This window comes from Coregonus lavaretus (assembly GCF_964263955.1).
Source record: "Coregonus lavaretus genome assembly, chromosome: 34".
In the NCBI taxonomy this organism is placed as follows: Eukaryota; Metazoa; Chordata; class Actinopteri; order Salmoniformes; family Salmonidae; genus Coregonus; species Coregonus lavaretus.
This window is the reverse complement of record NC_140021.1, coordinates 34,421,579-34,442,264: the sequence shown is the minus strand read 5'-3', so window position 1 is coordinate 34,442,264 and position 20,686 is coordinate 34,421,579. Positions and strand designations below refer to the sequence as shown.

Sequence of the window (20,686 nt, the reverse complement as noted above, 5' to 3'; positions counted from 1 at the left end):
ATTATGCAAATGTACACCTAAAAAAAAGAAAAGAAAAGAACGGGAAAAGGTTGACATTTGAACACTATTTGAATAACAAGGAGCAGTCAAGCTGTCTGTTTGCTATCAGGATGGGTGGACATCTCAGCTGTACAAGGCAAGGCAGAGCCTTCCTACATTTTAATTAACATGTTTCTCTCTATACGTCCACCCTTGGAGATGGAACAGCAGAGAGCACACAAAAAAACTCCTATAGACTCTATCTGCACATGAGCGGCCGCCTCCTTCCCAACAAGCTTAGTGTTTAGTTAAAAACCCACAGCCGCCCACTGGAAGACGTCTCCCCCATTGGCCTGAAAGACAGAATAACAACGTTTGGCAGTAGTTCAAGCACCGTGGCTCTTTAGCGCAGATTAGCCGGAAGCGTGGTGGTTGCAATAACCTGCCATTGTTCAGGCTTAATTAGGGAAAGTCTCATGGCACTAGCTCTCTCCAGAGACGCCACTTGTTACGGATCATCGGTGCGTCTGTCTTCTGCCATAAAATTTATTGATATTATGATGGAGCGGAGGGGGAAAGCGGGGAGGTCACACGCTTACAATCATCTCCATCAGTGTAGCCATTACATACATGAGTGGACTTTCTTGGCATTCCGCTGCCCCCAATCTTCCACCCTGCCCCCAATAGAACTAGTCCCATCAAGCATCCCCTTACTTGACAGTGTGTTCATTTTCGTTTTTTGTTGGGTTCCTCTGTTGATTAAAGAAGGAAAACTAACAGAAGTTACTCATAGCTACCATAGTGAGGTGGCAATTTTTTTATGATTATTGAAATCTGTTGTTCATAAGTGTAAATATGTATTATTATTTTCTAAGGATCTCTGCTATTAATATATTAACTGTGTATCACATATTGTTCCTGTTCCAATTAGCAGTTCATTATAGGTGTTTCTTTCAGGTGAGAGTCAGGAACAACAAATGTAATTGAAGGTGGGAGTCGGAAACAACAATGTCATGGCACACGTGTCGGTAGAGAGAGAAACAGGGACTGAGTTCAGTCGAATCCCAATTTTTTTTTATTCTATACTTTCATTGAATCACTTAGACCCAGGTGTCTTTTTCAAATGAGGCGTGTAATATACAAAAATACACATATTAAATGCAAAATACACACAATCAAATAATCAAATCAGTCAAATCAAGTAATTTATCAGTCTTAAAATGACCGTAGGGGACTACATTTTCCAACTTAAGCCTTCATTCCATATGTGCTCATTCCATGTTTTTTGGCTGGACGACACCAGTTTTAATACACAACAGTCCAGAGTTGAGCTGGCTGATTTATAGAGATTAACGGAGATTGAAAGATGGCATTTGTTGAGCATTGTGAGTATCAATCAAACCCTAGCAGTCAGAAGTAGTGCCTCAGTTGGGGTGTTAGCACCAGCGGTGGGTAGGTGGATGGTGAGGCGGCGTGGGGTGCTGGAGGTCTTGTCAATTTTGGGGTGAGCTGTGTGTGCCACGTGTCACTGATATGGGTGTTGTTTTGGGTGTTGATTCAGTGGAGGGGGCAGAAGATAAACCACAATAAGAGAGGGGTGTGAAATCGACGGGCCCTGCCCCCTCCCGGTGTCATCACCACCCCATGGTGACAACCAGCCATCTACCCCCGTCTCCCATCGCCATGGTAACAGTCCGTGTCGTCGCCCATTTGAAGGCCGATTATTTATACTCTGGATTCAACTTTCAATTACCACCCGTTATCTTGTCGTGTGAAAACATCCTCATCATCTGTAAATGGAGAGCCTGAGTGATGTAAATGTGGGCCAATCAAATTAATGAGCCTGATTGTCTGTCCGTGCTGACGTGCTGCAAATGTGTAACTTCATTCACGTATAATAAAACTTTTGAAAGTGTCCTTTATGCTCTAGAGATGTGATGATAATGAAACCCTGACTAGAGCTATGTGTATAGTTGCTGTATGGCCTTTAAAAAATAGGCAGTAATCACGTTGTCTCAGTTAAAAGAACAAATGGTGAGATATATAATGTAGCTCTGCCTAATCCCAGACACATTTGTTAGTCTTTCTTTTGCCTTATCTTGTGTTGGCTCAGACAAGTTAGGAGCCCTTCTAACTTTATACAGGGACAATATATCTTTCATTTATCTCTAATTAGCTTGTGTAACAATAGGACCTGCAAGGGGGGGGGGGGTATATGTGTGTGTGTGCGAGCGCAAGCATGTGTGTGAGTGCATGCACGTTACTCTGAATGAGCAAACATTCCCTGCCTGCCTCTGTGTTTATCCGGCGTGCTGTAAAGGCACAAATGGATCTGACACCCAGCCGCGTGTAAACTAAAAATCTGACTCCTCAGTCTTGCCTCTGACAGGCACCGTTTGACTGAGGCTGATAAAGTCTCTCTGTGGGAATTTATGTCTACATCCATGTCTTTCCCCTTCGGTCTCCTACTTGAAACATTAGAGGATTCGTCGCTGAAGAGCCTCCAAAATGGTTTGCATCAGAGGCCCGCTAATGAAAGTCATTATTTATTACAAAATGGGTTGATATAACGTTGATTTACCGTCACTCTCCCGGCGGGCAAGGAGTGGAATTCATACCTTTCTCGAGATAAGCTCATTGCAATATTCAAAGAACATCAAAGAGTTCCCATCTGTTTAATCATTGGGGAATAAGGCAAGTACCATAGAGAGATGTCTGTATTTGTATTGAAATGTATATTTCACTACACAGGCATGTTATATGAAAGAATATATATACAGTGGGGAGAACAAGTATTTGATACACTGCCGATTTTGCAGGTTTTCCTACTTATAAAGCATGTAGAGGTCTGTAATTTTTATCATAGGTACACTTCAACTGTGAGAGACGGAATCTAAAACAAAAATCAAGAAAATCACATTGTATGATTTTTAAGTAATTAATTTGCATTTTATTGCATGACATAAGTATTTGATACATCAGAAAAGCAGAACATAATATTTGGTACAGAAACCTTTGTTTGCAATTACAGAGATCATAAGTTTCCTGTAGGTCTTGACCAGGTTTGCACACACTGCAGTAGGGATTTTGGCACACTCCTCCATACAGACCTTCTCCAGATCCTTCAGGTTTCGGGGCTGTCGCTGGGCAATACGGACTTTCAGCTCCCTCCAAAGATTTTCTATTGGGTTCAGGTCTGGAGACTGGCTAGGCCACTCCAGGACCTTGAGATGCTTCTTACGGAGCCACTCCTTAGTTGCTCTGGCTGTGTGTTTCGGGTCGTTGTCATGCTGGAAGACCCAGCCACGACCCATCTTCAATGCTCTTACTGAGGGAAGGAGGTTGTTGGCCAAGATCTCGTGATACATGGCCCCATCCATCCTCCCCTCAATACGGTGCAGTCGTCCTGTCCCCTTTGCAGAAAAGCATCCCCAAAGAATGATGTTTCCACCTCCATGCTTCACGGTTGGGATGGTGTTCTTGGGGTTGTACTCATCCTCAGGGGCGGTGTGTTCAATAGGGCGATATGGGCGACGCACTGCCAAACGGGAAAAGGAAGGGATTTTTTTTCTAATCAATTATATCACGGCAACAGTAGTTATCAGTGTTGTAATCTAGACGTCTGATCTGCCACAGTGCCACTAAATGTCCAATCAGGCTAAAGTCGTGCTTCAAATGCCCCCCCCCCCCTTTTGGGGCGATTTCAGTCAGGTTGAAAATCGCCCAGAAGTCTGTCATAGACTCCCATGTAAAATCTATTTTTTTCAAATATCAGAGCTTTCAATACAATCTCTATGGGTTTCTGAGGGCTTGCACTTACGCGCTTTCGTCATACGTAACATAACCATGAACGTAACTAAGAAAAGAGCGGGTAGCAGCGTCAATCAATTCACTACTACAATCAAAATGGCTAGGCTTCAGTGCAACTCGATTGTGTCTTTGAAAGAAGTTCCTTTTTGTCGGCGAACAAATGAAGATAAATTGGCAACGAAACAATTAGGACCTCCCAGACCAAATTTAATAATTCAACAGGTTTCTACTAAAGGGGGGAAGTCCTACACCCGAGGATTTTCCAAAAATTGGTACGAACGAAAAACCTGGCTAGCAGGCTGCGATGTAGCTAATGCAATCTTCTGCTACCCCCTGCTTACTCTTTCACCCTGAAGGCGGCACGGCAGACAGCACCGCTTGGACAGCGACTGGTGTGTAACGGACATGCACCATCTTTCAGGAAAGATTAAGAAACATGAGCTGTCAAAGACCCACATGGATAGCTGTTTGAGATTGTCTGCTTTGGGGAGAGTGAACATTCCCACTCAACTGGATGAGGGATACAGGCTAGCTGTCCGCCGCCACAACGATGAGGTTAGTGTTGATAATCACAAGTTTACTGGAGAACTGAAACTGACAAGGCTGACAAGATAGGACCCTTTTGTCCATTGTTATTGGATAGGAACATAACTTATAACCAGCTCCTGACCTAAATAGAGCTTAGCACAACATTTTACTCAACATATCATATTCCATATTCACTATAACAAATATATTTACTACGACATTAGCAAGAACCGCCACATCCTCAGCCGGCTAATCCAGTGTGTGAAGTTTTGCGGAGTGTTTGAGTTAGCTTTGCGAGGCAAAGATGAAACTGAGGGCTCCACCAACCCTGGTAAGCCAACACTTTTGAGATCAGTCAATAAATGCTTCTGGTATTGACTTATATGCTGCCCCTGTCTTCATGTTGTTGCTGGACATATCTTTTTTAAAATGTGTGTAGGTCACCTAAATCATCAGAAAAATTGCCCCCCCTGAGAATTTTTTCAGGAGCCGCCACTGCTCATCCTTCTTCTTCCTCCAAACACGGCGAGTGGAGTTTAGACCAAAAAGCTCTATTTTTTGTCTCATCAGACCACATGACCTTCTCCCATTCCTCCTCTGAATCATCCAGATGGTCATTAGCAAACTTCAGACGGGCCTGGACATGCGCTGGCTTGAGCAGGGGGACCTTGCGTGCGCTGCAGGATTTTAATCCATGACGGCGTAGTGTGTTACTAATGGTTTTCTTTGAGACTGTGGTCCCAGCTCTCTTCAGGTCATTGACCAGGTCCTGCCGTGTAGTTCTGGGCTGATCCCTCACCTTCCTCATGATCATTGATGCCCCACGAGGTGAGATCTTGCATGGAGCCCCAGACCGAGGGTGATTGACCGTCATCTTGAACTTCTTCCATTTTCTAATTATTGCGCGAACAATTGTTTTCTTCTCACCAAGCTGCTTGCCTATTTTCCTGTAGCCCATCCCAGCCTTGTGCAGGTCTACAATTTTATCCCTGATGTCCTTACACAGCTCTCTGGTCTTGGCCATTGTGGAGAGGTTGGAGTCTGTTTGATTGAGTGTGTGGACAGGTGTCTTTTATACAGGTAACGAGTTCAAACAGGTGCAGTTAATAGAGGTAATGAGTGGAGAACAGGAGGGCTTCTTAAAGAAAAACTAACAGGTCTGTGAGAGCCGGAATTCTTACTGGTTGGTAGGTGATCAAATACTTATGTCATGCAATAAAATGCACATTAATTACTTAAAAATCATACAATGTGATTTTCTGGATTTTTGTTTTAGATTCCGTCTCTCACAGTTGAAGTGTATCTATTATAAAGATTACAGACCTCTACATGCTTTGTAAGTAGGAAAACCTGCAAAATCGGGAGTGCATCAAATACTTGTTCTCCCCACTGTATATTGTACCCTGTGAAGAACAGTGCATCCATGTTCAGGCTATGAAGTGCTTTATTGTAGCTATTACTTACTGTAACCACAGGTTTCCCTCAAGAATATCCCGGTATTTGGTGCGATCCATCATTCTTTCAATTCTGACCAGTTTCCCAGTCCCTGCTGATGAAAAACTTCCCCACAGCATGGCTGCCACCATCATGCTTCACTGTGGTGACGGTGTTCTCGGGGTGATGAGAGGTGTTGGGTTTGCACCAGACATAGCATTTTCCTTGATGGCCAAAAAGCTCAATTTTGGTTTCATCTCACCAGAGTACCTTCTTCCACATGTTTGGGGAGTCTCCCAAACGTGTTTGCTTATTTTTTTCTTTAAACAATGGCTTTTTTAGATTGCACACGGGTGGACTTTATTTAAGTAATTATGTGACTTCTGAAGGTAATTGGTTGCACCAGATCTTATTTAGGGGCTTCATAGCAAAGGGGGTGAATACATATTGTTAGCGTAAGATTTTGAAGACAATAAAACTGATCCGATTATATAAAGTGATCTATAATAGAACTTAGGTCCGAAATGGTTTTTGCTAGAAACAAGGTGTAAAATACCCGGGAAAGACGTGACTTCGATGGGATATCATTGTTTCATTTCTTTGACATTGAGACTGAGCCACAACCTTCGATAGCTGAGGAGACAAAAAAATAGACTTTGCTTGGGAAGTATTCTATTTCTGTCGCTATCAATTGGTTAAGCTATTCACTTTCTGTACAATAGAATATGTTTAAACCCAGAGAGCTTTTAGGGAAACACTTGTGACCTTCTCTGGTTGGTTTAAGCTATGGAAGAAGAGTAGCCAGAAGTTAAAGCTTTCATTTTTCTGCATCGGTAGGCCTACTCTGTCTGGGGTGGAAAGGTAGGCCTATCTTTTAAAAGTACCATGCTCAGATTCCTAATTATGTCTCAGATTTAATTAATTGCAAACATGGACAGTTTCGTTGCAAACAAGACACTGATTTGGCATTGGAGAAATATGATACGATGAACACATAAGCCTTTCTTTCTGTCTATTCCTAGCCTGTCATTTCAGTAATATTTGTGGTGTAAAAAAAATATTCTGCTAATATGTAAAATTATGTAGAATTGCATGAAATGTTTATAAAAGGGATTTTTTTCTCGGTCCTGCAAATATGATGATAGATTCCTGTAATGTTTTTACTATAAAGGAGATCTTTCCACCCCTACTCTTGTCCATGGTGGTCTGCGAACCCACAACCTTCTGGCCTGCAGCCCTGTGCACTATTAAAATGTGTGCGTTGCCATGTAATGCTTACAGGACGAAAAACTGTTTCTAAAACTGCATATCTAAGGCTCTAGTCTGTCCAAGTGAGGGTAAATGGTAGACATGTTCTCTGCTATCCACTTTGTTTAAATTATTATTTTGGGTATAGGGGAGGGTCACTTGTTTTTTTTAAGCGTTCAGGGAGGGTTTAGGTAAAATATATTTTGCTGAAGGGAGGGGCCACCATTTTCAGTTCAGAGAGGTCAGATGTTCACTCCCTAAATATCAAAATATATCACTTTTGTTACAAGCTGTCAAAATAAAGACCATAATTGACGTGTTTCAATATAACTAAACCTAAAACATTTTGTTAACGATTTCTTTCATGAAAGTTACTCTTTAACAGAAAACGGATAAAAAATTGCCGTTTAAACGTTAAGAACAATTTTCAATTTGTCACATCCCTAATGGTAAGACAATCTTTTCACATTTGAGGAGAATAACATTATTTCAACCCCACATGTGAATCTACAATTACAAATGTGGAAAACATTGACATGTACAAATCTTATTTGCAGTTTCATATGTGAAAACTTTCACGTGAATATCTCACTTTCACATGTGGAATTGCAAGTTCAACAATCACATGGAAGTTTTTCACATATGAAACTGCAAATTAGATTTTCACGTGATTTTTTTTTCACGTGATCTTGCAATTCCACATGTAAAAGTGAGATTTTCACATTTGAATGTTTTTCACGTGAAACTGTATATCCAGTTTTCACATGTGAAAGTTTTTAACATGTGAAACTGTAAACTGCAGTTCACATGAGGTGAAAACATCTAATTCTCCTCACAAGTGAAAATTTGATGTTAACATGTAAACTAAACAGTTCAATTTAAGGTCAACATGTGAAAACAGCTATTTTGGATGTGGTCCATGGTTTTTGGGGGATGTCTTCAGGTTGAGGTTTTAATTATTCTAGCTGGCTCCAAATTTGGACGACTTGATTTGAAGCAGTGGTGACAGAACACTATGCTAGACTGTAGATGTATGAATGGCTGTGTATATCATTCACTATGATGGCCCTGGGATTGCAAAGTACTGAGTAAAGGGTCTGAAAATTATGTAAATGTCGTATTTCAGTTATATATTATTAATCCATTTGCAAACATTTCTAAAAACCTGTTTTTGCTTTGTCGTTATGGGTTATTGTGTGTAGATTGATGAGGGAAAAAAACTATTCAATCAATTTCAGAATAAGGCTGTAACTTAACAAAATGAGAAAAAAGTCAAGGGGTCTGAATACCTTCCAAATGCACTGTATAGGGGATATGAACAATAGGTTTTGCTTTATTTATAACATTCAGTGTACAGCAGATAATAACACCATTTCCCTATTAAGGTAAAGCAAAAGAGAAAGAGGATTAAACATACAAAGATGTTCCTTTAAAAGCTCCTAAAAGTAAGATCCAACTAAACAGTTGTTTTGTTTTGCCTCTAACATGCGAAATTACTGTCCTGGGAGGATCCAAATGGTCAGATCAGGTTTGCAGGGGGAGCTTCAACCAGACCCCCTCCCACCCGCAGAGGGGGGAGGAGGGAACTGTGGGGTTTTGACACCTCACGCCCTGTCGAAAATTAAAGCAGAAGACTCTCTCTCCCTCTCCAAATTCACAAAGGAATGTTCTTTGTCTCCACACACTTTTCCAGCCGAAAATCTAACACGTTCTAAAGCGAATACTGTAACAACATTTCTAACATAGAACATGGGGAATGGTCAGAGGCGTCTATAGAACACTAATGTCAATTGGGTTGTTATTTTGTGATGTCATTAAAAATGTTATAAAGGAAATACTGTAACTTGGAAAGTATACGCCCTTTGTATGTGAAATGTCCATCCGATACGTTGTGAATAAAATTGAATATTATTAATGCCTGACTCTGTTGGACTTGGATTGGTTTGGATTTTAAAGTAAGCCTACATCCTCAGGGCAAGATCTGGATCCACATTGATTTGTTAGGTGTTATGAATTGGTTCTATGGATGTATATGTGGATTTACAGTATTTATGTTGGTTTCATGCTAATATTTATGTCATAGTGTAGGGCATTTCTAAGTTGTCATTGTAAATTGAGAAGAAACCCGACTATATATTATGTTTCAAAGAAAATCTCATCCCTAAAAGGCTGCAGTAGGCTCCTCTTGCCAAATAAGCACTTACTGCAAGTGATAAGTGATGTAAAATCATAGCCAATGTTATAAAATAAATGTTTCTTATAAATCTAAATCTGGTTTATTTGCACCATTTTAGTTACACTATTGCATTGGCGTTGTGTTAAGCGAGATTTATACTACTTTGTAAATTAATTCAAACCTGTGAAGGCAATGTAATTTTCCATGTTCAACCAGCACATTTAATTCTTATGGAGATGCCGGACTAAAACAAAGAAACTACGGATATGGATTCATGAACTCTTAGCCCCAACAAATTAGGCAATTGTATCAATCAATCAGCTTCACAATTTGGTTGTGTCATTAGAGGTCCAGCCAATCATAGTGGTTGTGTGTTTTAAGGTCCAGCCAATCAGAGTGGTTATGTGTTCCACAGGTCATCCAGACTATCAGCGCCGTGGACAAGGATGAGCCTGCCAGTGGTCATCGCTTCTACTTTGCCCTACCTGCGTCTGTGGCCGGCAACACCAACTTCACTCTCCGAGACAACAAAGGTAGGTGTCTCCTCCTCGTCAAATTACACCAATTATCTCACAACAGTCCATTACTGAAAACAGAGAAGAAGGTGAGGAACATTTTTTATTACATTTTAGTCATTTAGCAGAGGTTCTTATCCAGAGCAATTAGGGTTAAGTGCATTGCTCAAGGGCACACCGACAGATTTTTCAATTAGTCAGCTTGGGGATTAGAACCAGCAACCTTTTGGTTACTAGCACAACGCTCTTAACCACTAAGCTACCTGCCGCCCCTTATGTAAGGGATCAGGGTTTGTAAGGTATGTAAGATCAGGGTCAACGATGGCCATAACAGTACTGTATTTATGGATTGAGAAGTGTTCTTCATAAATGTTGGATTTTCAAACATTAAAAATTAAGACATTTTTGATTGAAAGTAGTTGCTGAAACAACGTTGTTGAGGATGATTCCAATGGCTTATTCATGTTTCTTTTTCCTTTAAATCCATTTCATGGATAAGAATATCTATGAATGTTAATTGCAGGTTTAGAAGTGTGGAGGCAAAAATGTAATGACCCAGTTTGAAAGTATCATTTAATTTCTAACGAACGGTATCATGGCCATTTGCACAAAATAAACTCAGCAAAAAAAGACACGTCCCTTTTTCAGGACCCTGTCTTTCAAAGATAATTCGTAAAATTCCAAATAACTTCACAGATCTTCATTGTTTCCCATGCTTGTTCAATGAACCATAAACAATTAATGAACATGCACCTGTGGAACGGTCGTTAAGACACTAACGGCTTTCAGACGGTAGGCAATTAAGGTCACAGTTATGAAAACTTAGGACACTAAAGAGGCCTTTCTACTGACTCTGAAAAACACCAAAAGAAAGATGCCCAGGGTCCCTGCTCATCTGCGTGAATGTGCCTTAGGCATGCTGCAAGGAGGCATGAGGACTGCAGATGTGGCCAGGGCAATAAATTGCAATGTCCGAACTGCGAGACGCCTAAGACAGTGCTACAGGGAGACAGGACGGACAGCTGATCGTCCTCGCAGTGGTAGACCACCTGTAACAATACCTGCACAGGATCGGTACATCCGAACATCACACCTGCGGGACAGGTACAGGGAGCAACAACAACTGCCCGAGTTACACCAGGAACGCACAATCCCCCCATCAGTGCTTAGACTGTCCGCAATAGGCTGAGAGAGGCTGGGCTGAGGGCTTGTAGGCAGGTCCTCACCAGACATCACCGGCAACAACATCGCCTATGGGCACAAACCCACCTTCGCTGGACCAGACAGGACTGGCAAAAAGTGCTCTTCACTGACGAGTCGCGGTTTTGTCTCACCAGGGGTGATGGTCGGATTCGCGTTCATCGTCAAAGGAATGAGCGTTACACCGAGACCTGTACTCTGGAGCGGGATCGATTTGGAGGTGGAGGGTCCGTCATGGTCTGGGGCGGTGTGTCACAGCATCATCGGACTGAGCTTGTTGTCATTGCAGGCAATCTCAACGCAGTGCGTTACAGGGAAGACATCCTCCTCCCTCATGTGGTACCCTTCCTGCAGGCTCATCCTGACATGACCCTCCAGAATGACAATGCCACCAGCCATACTGCTCGTTCTGTGCGGGACTTCCTGCAAGACAGGAATGTCAGTGTTCTGCCATGGCCAGCAAAGAGCCCGGATCTCAATCTCATTGAGCACGTCTGGGACCTGTTGGATCTAAGGGCTAAGGCCATTCCCCCCAGAAATGTCAGGGAACTTGCAGGTGCCTTGGTGGAAGAGTGGGGTAATATCTCACAGCAAGAACTGGCAAATCTGGTGCAGTCCATTTGGAGAAGATGCACTGCAGTACGTAATGCAGCTGGTGGCTGTTACTTTTGATTTTGACCAAACCCCCCCCCCCCCCCCCCCTTTGTTCAGGGACACATTATTCAATTTCGGTTAGTCACATGTCTGTGGAACTTGTTCAGTTTATGTCTCAGTTGTTGAATCTTGTTATGTTCATACAAATATTTACACATGTTAAGTTTGCTGAAAATAAATGCAGTTGACAGTGAGAGGACGTTTCTTTTTTTGCTAAGTTTATTTTCCCCTTCTGTAAAACATTTCTGGTCTGGACTACCCTGACATTATGCCTCTGAGCTTTCTCTTCTATTACTCAGTTGTTACGATTCATAATTGAAAAAATACTATTGTGTATATATCCTATGGTAGGAATACTATAATATACTGTAGTATTTACAGTTTACTATAGTATAAATACTGGTGTAAAAGAAAGAGTAGTGTATATACTATAGTATTTACTGTAGTGTTTTCGCAGACTGTAGTACACTGTAGTATTTACTGTAGTGTTTTTGCGGACTGTTGTATACTGTAGTATTTACTGTGGTGTTTTTGCTGACTGTAGTATTTACTGTAGTGTTTTTGCGGACTGTAGTACAAAGCATCAAAAACAAAGCAAAAACAAAGCATAAAAACAAAACACAGTATAAAGTAGTCGCTGCAGCTATAGCATATGTGATTTGTGAGATACAGAAATCTCCTATATTAACAGTTGCTTTAAATTGTAGATGATATCAATCATTCAAGGGTTGATCCACAGTCTGTAGGGTCATCACAGACTATGCAGGATTTGATCTCTAAATACTCTTCCACTTCCTCCTGACTGATCATGTTCATGACCCTCCCTTCCAGACAACACTGCGTCTATCGTAACGAAACGTGGAGGGTTTCGTAGACGGGAGCAGATGCTGTACCGACTGCCCGTGTTGATTGTCGATAGTGGAAGCCCTGCCCTCAGTAGCACCAACACCCTATCAGTGAACGTGTGTGACTGTGACTCGGACGGTGTGGCCCAATCGTGTGCAGCCGTGGCATACACACTTCCTGCCGGCCTCAGTACAGGGGCCCTGGTCGCCATTCTGGGATGCATCATTACACTGCTGGGTAAGATCAACCATGATGTCATCTATGGGTAGTATTCTCATGTTGTCTCCATGTTCTTGAATGTCCGTTTTCACCGTTTTTAGAGAACTTACTAATGTGATTGTACAGTGCATTCGGAAAAGTATTCAGACCCCTTGACTTTTTCAACATTTTGTTACGTTACAGCCTTATTCTAAAATTGATTAAATTGTTTTTCCCACTCATCAATCTACACACAATACTCCTTAATGACAAAGCAAAAACAGGTCTGTAGACATTTTTGCAAAAAATTTATAAATAAATAAGAACTGGAAATATCACATTCAAATAAGTATTTAGACCCTTTACTCAGTACTTTTTTAAAAATGATTTTTAAAAGTTTTATTTATTTCATACACACATACACATACATACATACATACATACACACATACATACACATACACATCCTTTAAAAAAATATATTTCCCTTTATTATCTTCCAACCCCACCACCCCTTCCCTAATTGGAGTAAACTAGTGAACAACAATGCTTAGGCCTCTACTTCCAGCTTATGCATACTATATACATTTTATGGACACAATAATAATTACAAAAATAATTCTATTTTGGGTTTTTTTACTCCTGAACTTCCTCTACCCTCAACCTCTCCGATAATTTTCATGATGTCCATCCGGTTTGCTTCTACAGTGGGGAAAAAAAGTATTTAGTCAACCACCAATTGTGCAAGTTCTCCCACTTAAAAAGATGAGAGAGGCCTGTAATGTTCATCATAGGTACATGTCAACTATGACAGACAAATTGAGGGAAAGAAATCCAGAAAATCACATTGTAGGAATTTTAATGAATTTATTTGCAAATTATGGTGGAAAATAAGTATTTGGTCACCTACAAACAAGCAAGATTTCTGGCTCTCACAGACCTGTAACTTCTTCTTTAAGAGGCTCCTCTGTCCTCCACTCGTTACCTGTATTAATGGCACCTGTTTGAACTTGTTATCAGTATAAAAGACACCTGTCCACAACCTCAAACAGTCACACTCCAAACTCCACTATGGCCAAGACCAAAGAGCTGTCAAAGGACACCAGAAACAAAATTGTAGACCTGCACCAGGCTGGGAAGACTGAATCTGCAATAGGTAAGCAGCTTGGTTTGAAGAAATCAACTGTGGGAGCAATTATCAGGAAATGGAAGACATACAAGACCACTGATAATCTCCCTCGATCTGGGGCTCCACGCAAGATCTCACCCGGTGGGGTCAAAATGATCACAAGAACGGTGAGCAAAAATCCCAGAACCACACGGGGGGACCTAGTGAATGACCTGCAGAGAGCTGGGACCAAAGTAACAAAGCCTACCATCAGTAACACACTACGCCGCCAGGGACTCAAATCCTGCAGTGCCAGACGTGTCCCCCTGCTTAAGCCAGTACATGTCCAGGCCCGTCTGAAGTTTGCTAGAGTGCATTTGGATGATCCAGAAGAGGATTGGGAGAATTTCATATGGTCAGATGAAACCAAAATAGAACTTTTTGGTAAAAACTCAACTCGTCGTGTTTGGAGGACAAAGAATGCTGAGTTGCATCCAAAGAACACCATACCTACTGTGAAGCATGGGGGTGGAAACATCATGCTTTGGGGCTGTTTTTCTGCAAAGGGACCAGGACGACTGATCTGTGTAAAGGAAAGAATGAATGGGGCCACGTATCGTGAGATTTTGAGTGAAAACCTCCTTCCATCAGCAAGGGCATTGAAGATGAAACGTGGCTGGGTCTTTCAGCATGACAATGATCCCAAACACACCGCCCGGGCAACAAAGGAGTGGCTTCGTAAGAAGCATTTCAGGGTCCTGGAGTGGCCTAGCCAGTCTCCAGATCTCAACCCCATAGAAAATCTTTGGAGGGAGTTGAAAGTCCGTGTTGCCCAGCGACAGCCCCAAAACATCACTGCTCTAGAGGAGATCTGCATGGAGGAATGGGCCAAAATACCAGCAACAGTGTGTGAAAACCTTGTGAAGACTTACAGAAAACGTTTGACCTGTGTCATTGCCAACAAAGGGTATATAACAAAGTATTGAGAAACTTTTGTTATTGACCAAATACTTATTTTCCACCATAATTTGCAAATAAAATCATTGAAAATCCTACAATGTGATTTTCTGGAATTTTTTTTCTCATTTTGTCTGTCATAGTTGACGTGTACCTATGATGAACATTACAGGCCTCTCTCATCTTTTTAAGTGGGAGAACTTGCACAATTGGTGGCTGACTAAATACTTTTTTCCCCCACTGAATATGCCATACCATATCTTTCTAACTGTGCTCTTTCACAAAAGCTCTCAACCTATAACCTATATACTTATTATGCTTATTATGGACACAGTATGCTTACATTATTAGTTATCTTGTAGTTATTGCTTGTTGTTAGATGTTATTAGTCCCATCCTTCAACTCCGTTCAACACCACCCATCTATCTCTTAATACCATCCATATTGGATTTCTATTTGCCATATATTTTTCAACTGTACTGTGATGTTAGCAGCATTCCTCCTCCTCCAAACACGGCGAGTTGAGTTGATGCCAAAGAGCTCCATTTTGGTCTCATCTGACCACAACACTTTCACACAGTTCTCCTCTAAATCATTCAGATGTTCATTGGCAAACTTCAGACGGGCATGTATATGTGCTTTCTTGAGCAGGGGGACCTTGCGGGCGCTGCAGGATTTCAGTTCTTCACGGCGTAGTGGGTTACCAATTGTTTTCTTGGTGACTATGGTCCCAGCTGCCTTGAGATCATTGACAAGATTCTCCCGTGTAGTTCTGGGCTGATTCTTCACCGTTCTCATGATCATTGCAACTCCACGAGGTGAGATCTTGCATGGAGCCCCAGGCCGAGGGAGATTGACAGTTATTTTGTGTTTCTTCCATTTGCGAATAATCGCACCAACTGTTGTCATCTTCTCACCAAGCTGCTTGGCGAGGATCTTGTAGCCCATTCCAGCCTTGTGTAGGTCTACAATCTCGTCCCTGACATCCTTGGAGAGCTCTTTGGTCTTGGCCATGGTGGAGAGTTTGGAATCTGATTGATTGATTGCTTCTGTGGACAGGTGTCCTTTATACAGGTAACAAGCTGAGATTAGGAGCACTCCCTTTAAGAGTGTGCTCCTAATCTCAGCTTGTTACCTGTATAAAAGACACCTGGGAGCCAGAACGCTTTCTGATTGAGAGGGGGTCAAATACTTATTTCCCTCATTAAAATGCATTTTGAGATGCATTTTTCTGAATTTTTTTGTGTTATTCTGTCTCTCACTGTTCAAATAAACCTACTATTAAAATTATAGACTAATCATTTCTTTGTCAGTGGGCAAACGTACAAAATCAGCAGGGGATCAAATATTTTTTTCCTTTACTGTACAAGCTTTATATGTCCGAACTCAGAATCAAATATGCTTTCCAAAGATTACATGGTCGCTGTGGTAAAACGTTTATTTTGATTGGCGATTTTCTGCATTTATCAGAGTGCCATCAGGTAGCCTGATTTCAGATGTGCCCATATAAACAGGATTATTACAGGAATCATTCTTCTTGCAAAGCATGTAAACGTTTTAATTGAACTATTATATTATGCTGACTATCCACAATAATCACATTATTGTGTGCATGTAACCGTACTCATTGATACGGACATGGTGGCGAAGATTAGAATGCTATGAACCAAGAGGTTGTGAGTTCAAATTCCAGGTTAGGACATGTTAAATGATAATTACTGTATGAATACACATACACAGTGTAGTCATGTACTGTGTGTCAAATATGTCACTTGAAAACACAATGTTAAAAGCACTGTTTGTGTGTGGGTGTCTCTATCATTGCCAAAGAGCTGTAACTGGATCAGTGGTTCACCAATCCGGGCCTTGATGTACTTGGCAACAGTAACAAGGGGTGATGTGTAATGAAACTAGGGTGCACGTGCCCTGGTTAGATTGTCTTTCTTTGGGGGGAGAACGTTTCTTTGCGACCATCATGTGACGTCCCCGGGACAAACCGGGAAATAGACAAAAACCTTGAGGGGACCATGACCCAGCATCCCAAGAAAGTCCTAGAAATGTCCTCCGGGACGTCCCCGGGACAAACCGGGAACTAGACAAGACCTCCAGACCTTCAGGCAAGACCTTCAGGCAACCTTCAGGCAACCATTTCGTGACGTCCCGGGGACGTCCTAACGACTAATTATTTGCAGGGTATGGGCATGCGTTTGTGGATATAGGGATAAGGTACAGTGTGTGTAAAGGATTCTCACTTTTTGGCAGGTTGTGACTGTGCCTGGGTTTATGACTTGTCTCTCACATGAAGATAACGCTAGCCACATTTACAATGAGCTTTTTCTATTAATGATTGCATTTGTAAATTAGATTTTATAAACTAAGCCACAAAGAAAATGCAACAGTGAACCATCACAAATGTTCTTTATTATTGCCCATTAAATCCAGAGATAGGATTTTTACACCAACCCACAGCACAGTCAAAATAATAGTTTAATGCGCTGGTGAACTTTAGTGAACGTTGATATAGAGTCTTAATAGGATTGTCACACCCTGGTTCTGGGACTCGTTATGTTGAGCCAGGGTGTGTGCATTCTATGTGTTTATTTCAATGTTGGTAGTTCTGTTGTGTCTATTTCTAGGTTGTTGTATGTTTGTATTGAGTGACTCCCAATCGGAGGTAACGAGTGTCAGCTGTCGGCTCGTTATCTCTGATTGGGAGCCATATTTATACTGTGTGTTTTCACCTTGGGGTTGTGGGTTTTTGTTCCTAGTCAGTCATTGTCACTGTGGACTTCACTGTCGTCATTTGTTTTGTTGGTTTCGTGGTTGCTTTAATTAAATAAAGTCAACATGTTCGCTCAACACGCTGCGCCTTGGTCCGCTTCCTTAGACGATCGTGACAAGGATATACAGTAACAAAATCATCGTTGTTTTTATATGGCCAGCCAAAACTCACTTTCATTTTAGTTCGCAAAAAGTTTAACTTATTTTTATTGCAAAGGAGATTTTGTAATAAATGAGAAGAGGAAAAGAGCAACAGGGGAAAGAGGTAGTGGTGGAGTTCTGAACCCAGCATTGCTAATGAAAAGCCACTGCATGGCCCCAGGCCAGAGGCTTAGAACTAATGGGTTCCAGTCCAAGCCAATGTCTGTGTGTGTGCGAATGCGTGTATATGTGTGCGTGTGCGTGAGCTGACCCATGGGTGCATGAGTCCTTATCTGCCTTCATCAGTCTGTGCTGCTAAACTTTGTCTCCTTATACTCCATTCTCTCTCTCCTCCACTTCTTCTTCTCTGCTCTCCCCTTCCCCTTCTCTCTGCGTGACCCTCCTCCATCCCTCCCTAACTCCCCCTCTTGCATTAACACCCTGTGCACAACCCTTTTCTCTCTCCTCTCCGTCCTGGCTCCCAGATCTTGCGCGTCTCCATCAACGCCTGTTTCAATCTGTGGCACTGCAATTGGGGCCGTGATTGCGAATGATTGCATTGTTTGGGCTGAGAGGAGAGCCCCGAATTAGACTAGGGGTGTTGCAGCTGCTGCTGCGTCCTCAGGTGCTTTCAGCCCAGGTGTCCTCCATCCGTAGTAGAGTAGAACAGGGCCTCGTTTCCAAGAGCCTTCGTAGCGTTATGATCATCGTTAGAACCTTCTGACGATGTATCTTTAGTATATGAGGTGTTTCCCAGAGCCTTCGTTAGTAATGTGGCTCTTAAAAACCTTCGCATATCTACGACTGATCCATACCCTACGTAGAGCAGCCAAAGTGCATCATCAAATGCTTTTTTGCGTCACTTTATTCACAAAAGATCTCTGTTAAACATAGAATCAAGATGTTTAGGCTTTCTATCAGACTGTGGCTGCCGATAACTTCAGAACGAAGTCGACTACAAATACAAAGTTGCCGAAGTATTTGCAATTGTGACAAACACGTGAATGATAAAATTATGCTTAAAATGACTACATTACAAGATACATAGGCTACATGCAATGTTCCCTCGACACTGAGCAAATTTCATGTCTGCTGAGTGCAAACTTGAACGTTGTGGAAATTCTGTGCAACTTCCAGTGCACGTTTACTGTGAACACTGAGGCTGTACCCACATTAAGTTACAGTTTCAAGAGTCGCCTACCATCAAAAATAATGGAGAAAATGCATCCCATAACATTTTAACATGGAAATAGCTGTTCTATCATTCAGCCTACAGTAGCAGCCAATGTGTGGTGTTCAATGTAGGCCTACATTCCATGAGATACTTGAAAAAAACATAAAGGGCTTGATATTAACCTGTTAATCCAATCAAATTTTATGTGTCACATGCGCCGAATACAACAGCTGTAGGCCTTACCGTGAAATGCTTAACCAACAATGCAGTTCAAGATATAGAGTTAAGAAAATATTTACTAAATAAAAAGTAACACAATAAAATAACAATAACAAGGCTATATACAGGGGGTACTGGTACCGAGTCAATGTGCGGGGGTACAGGTTAGTTGAGATAATTTGTACATGTAGGTAGGGGTAAAGTCACTATGCATTGATAATAAACAGTGAGTAGCAGCAGTGTAAAAACAAGGGGGGAGGGGGAGGGGGAGGGGGGGGGGGATTGTCAATGTAAATAGAATGGGTGGCCATTTGATTAATTGTGCAGCAGTCTTATAGCTTGGGGGTAGAAGCTGTTAAGGAGCCTTTTGGACCTAGACTTCGCTCTCCAATACCACTTGCCGTGACTGGAGTCTTTGCCAATTTTTTGGGTCTTCCTCTGACACCGCCTAGTATAATGGTCCTGGATGGCAGGAAGCTTGGCCCCAGTGATGTACTGGGCTGTACGCACTACCCTCTGTAGCGCCTTACGGTCGGATGCCGAGCAGTTGCCATACCAGGCGGTGATGCAACTGCTCTCGATGGTGCAGCTGTAGAACTTTTTGAGGATCTGGGGACCCATGCCAAATCCTTTCAGTCTCCTGAGGGGGAAAAGACATTGTCGTGCCCTCTTCACAACTTTCTTGGTGGGTTTGGACCATGATAGTTTGTTGGTGATGTGGACACCAAGAAACTTGAAATTCTCAACCCACTCCACTACAGCCCCGTCGATGTGAACGAGGGCGTGTTCGGCCATCCTTTTCCTGTAGTCCACGATCATCTCCTTTGTCTTGCTCATGTTGAGGGAGAGGATGTTGTCCTGGCACCACACTGCCAGGTCTCTGACCTCCTCCCTATAGGCTGTCTCATCGTTGTCGGTGATCAGGCCCACCACCGTTGTATCGTCAGCAAAGTTAATGATGGTGTTGGAGTCGTGCTTGGCCATGCAGTCGTGGGTGAACAGGGAGTACAGGAGGGGCCCACGTGTTGAGGATCAGCGTGGTAGATGTGTTGTTGCCGACCCTTACCACCTGGGGGCGGCCCGTCAGGAAGTCCAGGATCCAGTTGCAGAGGGAGGTGTTTAGTCCCAGGGTCCTTAGCTTAGTGATGAGCTTTGTGGGCACTGTGGTGTTGAACGCTGAGCTGTAGTCAATGAACAGCATTCTCACATAGGTGTTCCTTTTGTACAGGTGGGAAAGGGCAGTGTGGAGTGCGATTGAGATTGCGTCTTCTGTGGATCTGTTGGGGCGGTATGCAAATTAGAGTGGGTCTAGGGTTTCCGGGATGATGGTGTTGATGTGAGCCATGACCAGCCTTTCAAAGCACTTCATGGCTACTGATGTGAGTGCTACGGGGTGGTAGTCATTTAGGCAGGTTACCTTCGCTTTCTCGGTCACAGGGACTATAGTGGTCTGCTTGAAACATGTAGGTATTACAGACTCAGTCAGGGAGAGTTTGGAAATGTCAGTGAAGACACTTGCCAGGGGGTCCGCGCATGCTCTGAGTACACGTCCTGGTAATCCATCTGGCCCTGCGGCCTTGTGACAGTTGACCTGTTTAAAGGTCTTGCTCACACAGTCGTCCGGAACAGCAGGTGCTCTCATGCATGCTTCAGTGTTGCTTGCCTCAAAGCGAGCATAAAAGGCATTTAGCCCATCTGGTAGGCACACGTCACTGGGC

The 20,686-nt window shown here is 42.4% G+C and overlaps 1 protein-coding gene across 1 annotated transcript in view; it reads left to right on the top strand.

Annotated features, from left to right (window-relative positions):
• LOC311108925 (cadherin-7-like) overlaps nucleotides 1-20,686 on the top strand; it is a gene marked incomplete at both ends in the record, with an annotated part of 155,198 nt that overhangs the window by 120,154 nt on the left and 14,358 nt on the right. The window contains 2 exons of the mRNA XM_084151703.1: nucleotides 9,591-9,708; nucleotides 12,376-12,627. Of these exons, the coding sequence (XP_084007829.1) occupies nucleotides 9,591-9,708; nucleotides 12,376-12,627 (370 nt within the window). The remainder of the gene's footprint in view (nucleotides 1-9,590; nucleotides 9,709-12,375; nucleotides 12,628-20,686) is intronic.